The sequence below is a fragment of the Condylura cristata genome, unplaced genomic scaffold (genome assembly GCF_000260355.1).
Source record: "Condylura cristata isolate star-nosed mole 26May11 unplaced genomic scaffold, ConCri1.0 scaffold00001, whole genome shotgun sequence".
NCBI lineage: Eukaryota > Metazoa > Chordata > Mammalia > Eulipotyphla > Talpidae > Condylura > Condylura cristata.
The window spans coordinates 31,723,041-31,724,372 of NW_004567102.1; the positions used below are offsets into that span (position 1 = coordinate 31,723,041).

Below are 1,332 nucleotides of genomic sequence, written 5' to 3' on the forward strand. Positions count from 1 at the left end.
GCTGCTCCCCTCAGCAGTGTACTTCCTCGATCTGCCTGTTCTGCTCCCCACTCTGTCTCTGGTGAAGCCTCTCGCCGCCCCTGCACCTCTGGCCTATACCCCTCAGTTCTGCATGCATAAATAAATCTTTAAAAAATAAATAAATAAATAAATAAATAAAATGTCAAGGGTTGTATTTTATTAGTTACCTTAGCTTTCAAACAAAAAGCCTCTACAAAGAAAATCTGCAAATGAAGTAATCTGAAAGTATAATCTGAAAAGTGAACTATAAGGGATCACAAGTTGTATACTAGAATAGAGGTCTCCTGATGTATTATTTAGTGAAGTTCTATTTGTTGAATTTTGTGATATAAAACAATTTTTGTAGAAAACTGTAAAACTAGATTAACTAAAATCCAATTTAACAACTTACGGGGGATGCATTTTTTAATTTTGATACCATGAAGTTAGCAATTATTTGCTTATATCATCACAGAATCTAGTCTTTGATTCTAGAATGAGTTTTCACTTCCAGATAGCAGATTTTTTCAGTGAGAATAGTTTGCTTTGAACACAAAGCACTATCAGAAAATATAAAAGATGTCTCATAAAGCTTACCAACTAGTACAGTAATACTTTTAAATGAGCAGCCTAAATTACCACAAATTCTAATTTCAACAAAAGCATCACCTATAAAAAATAGCTAATATATCTTGGAAGAACATCTCACCTTGCTCAATGACAGCTGATGACTTTGAAAGAGTAGATGTCTTAGGGAGTACAGATGATTTCATTTTTCGTTTGACTGGCTTCTCCTTTTCTACATTTTCTTTTGCAGAATTATTCCTAGTACCATGACTGAAACTGGACTGACCAGGACTTGAAAGAGTATTCAAGGATTTGGAATGTTTCACAGAATTTTCTAGAACTAAAACACAAAGATTAAAAGCTAGGAGTTAGCCTACCTAAAAATAAGAAGGATGGGATATTTCTAACCTCAATTGCTTAAATTAGTGAAATGAAAAAAACATATTAGTTCTTAAAGTTTCCTTAGGAAATCCACTGAAACGGGCATATACAAATAAAACTCGTAGTAGTTTGAAAACTTTAGAAATTGTCAAGAATTTTGATTATTAAGCCTTGGCAACTTGCTAGCAAGTCAAGGGTTCTACAATTTAGTTTGGATACAAGTTGCCATTTTTAGCATTATTCTACACTGACATGCAAAAACCTCAGTTTTCTTTTCTTATTAAAAACAAAAATTTAGGCCCTCCCTGGTGGCGCAGCGGGTTAAAGCACAGCACTGAGAATCTGAAGCCACTTCCGCATGAGTTCGATTCCCGCCTGCCACCT

The 1,332-nt window shown here is 34.5% G+C and overlaps 1 protein-coding gene across 1 annotated transcript in view; it reads right to left on the minus strand.

The window, feature by feature from the left end:
- PHIP (pleckstrin homology domain interacting protein) overlaps nt 1–1,332 on the minus strand; it is a 113,200-nt gene that overhangs the window by 4,529 nt on the left and 107,339 nt on the right. Inside the window, exon 38 of the mRNA XM_012730986.1 lies at nt 710–907. Within this exon, the coding sequence (XP_012586440.1) occupies nt 710–907 (198 nt within the window). The remainder of the gene's footprint in view (nt 1–709; nt 908–1,332) is intronic.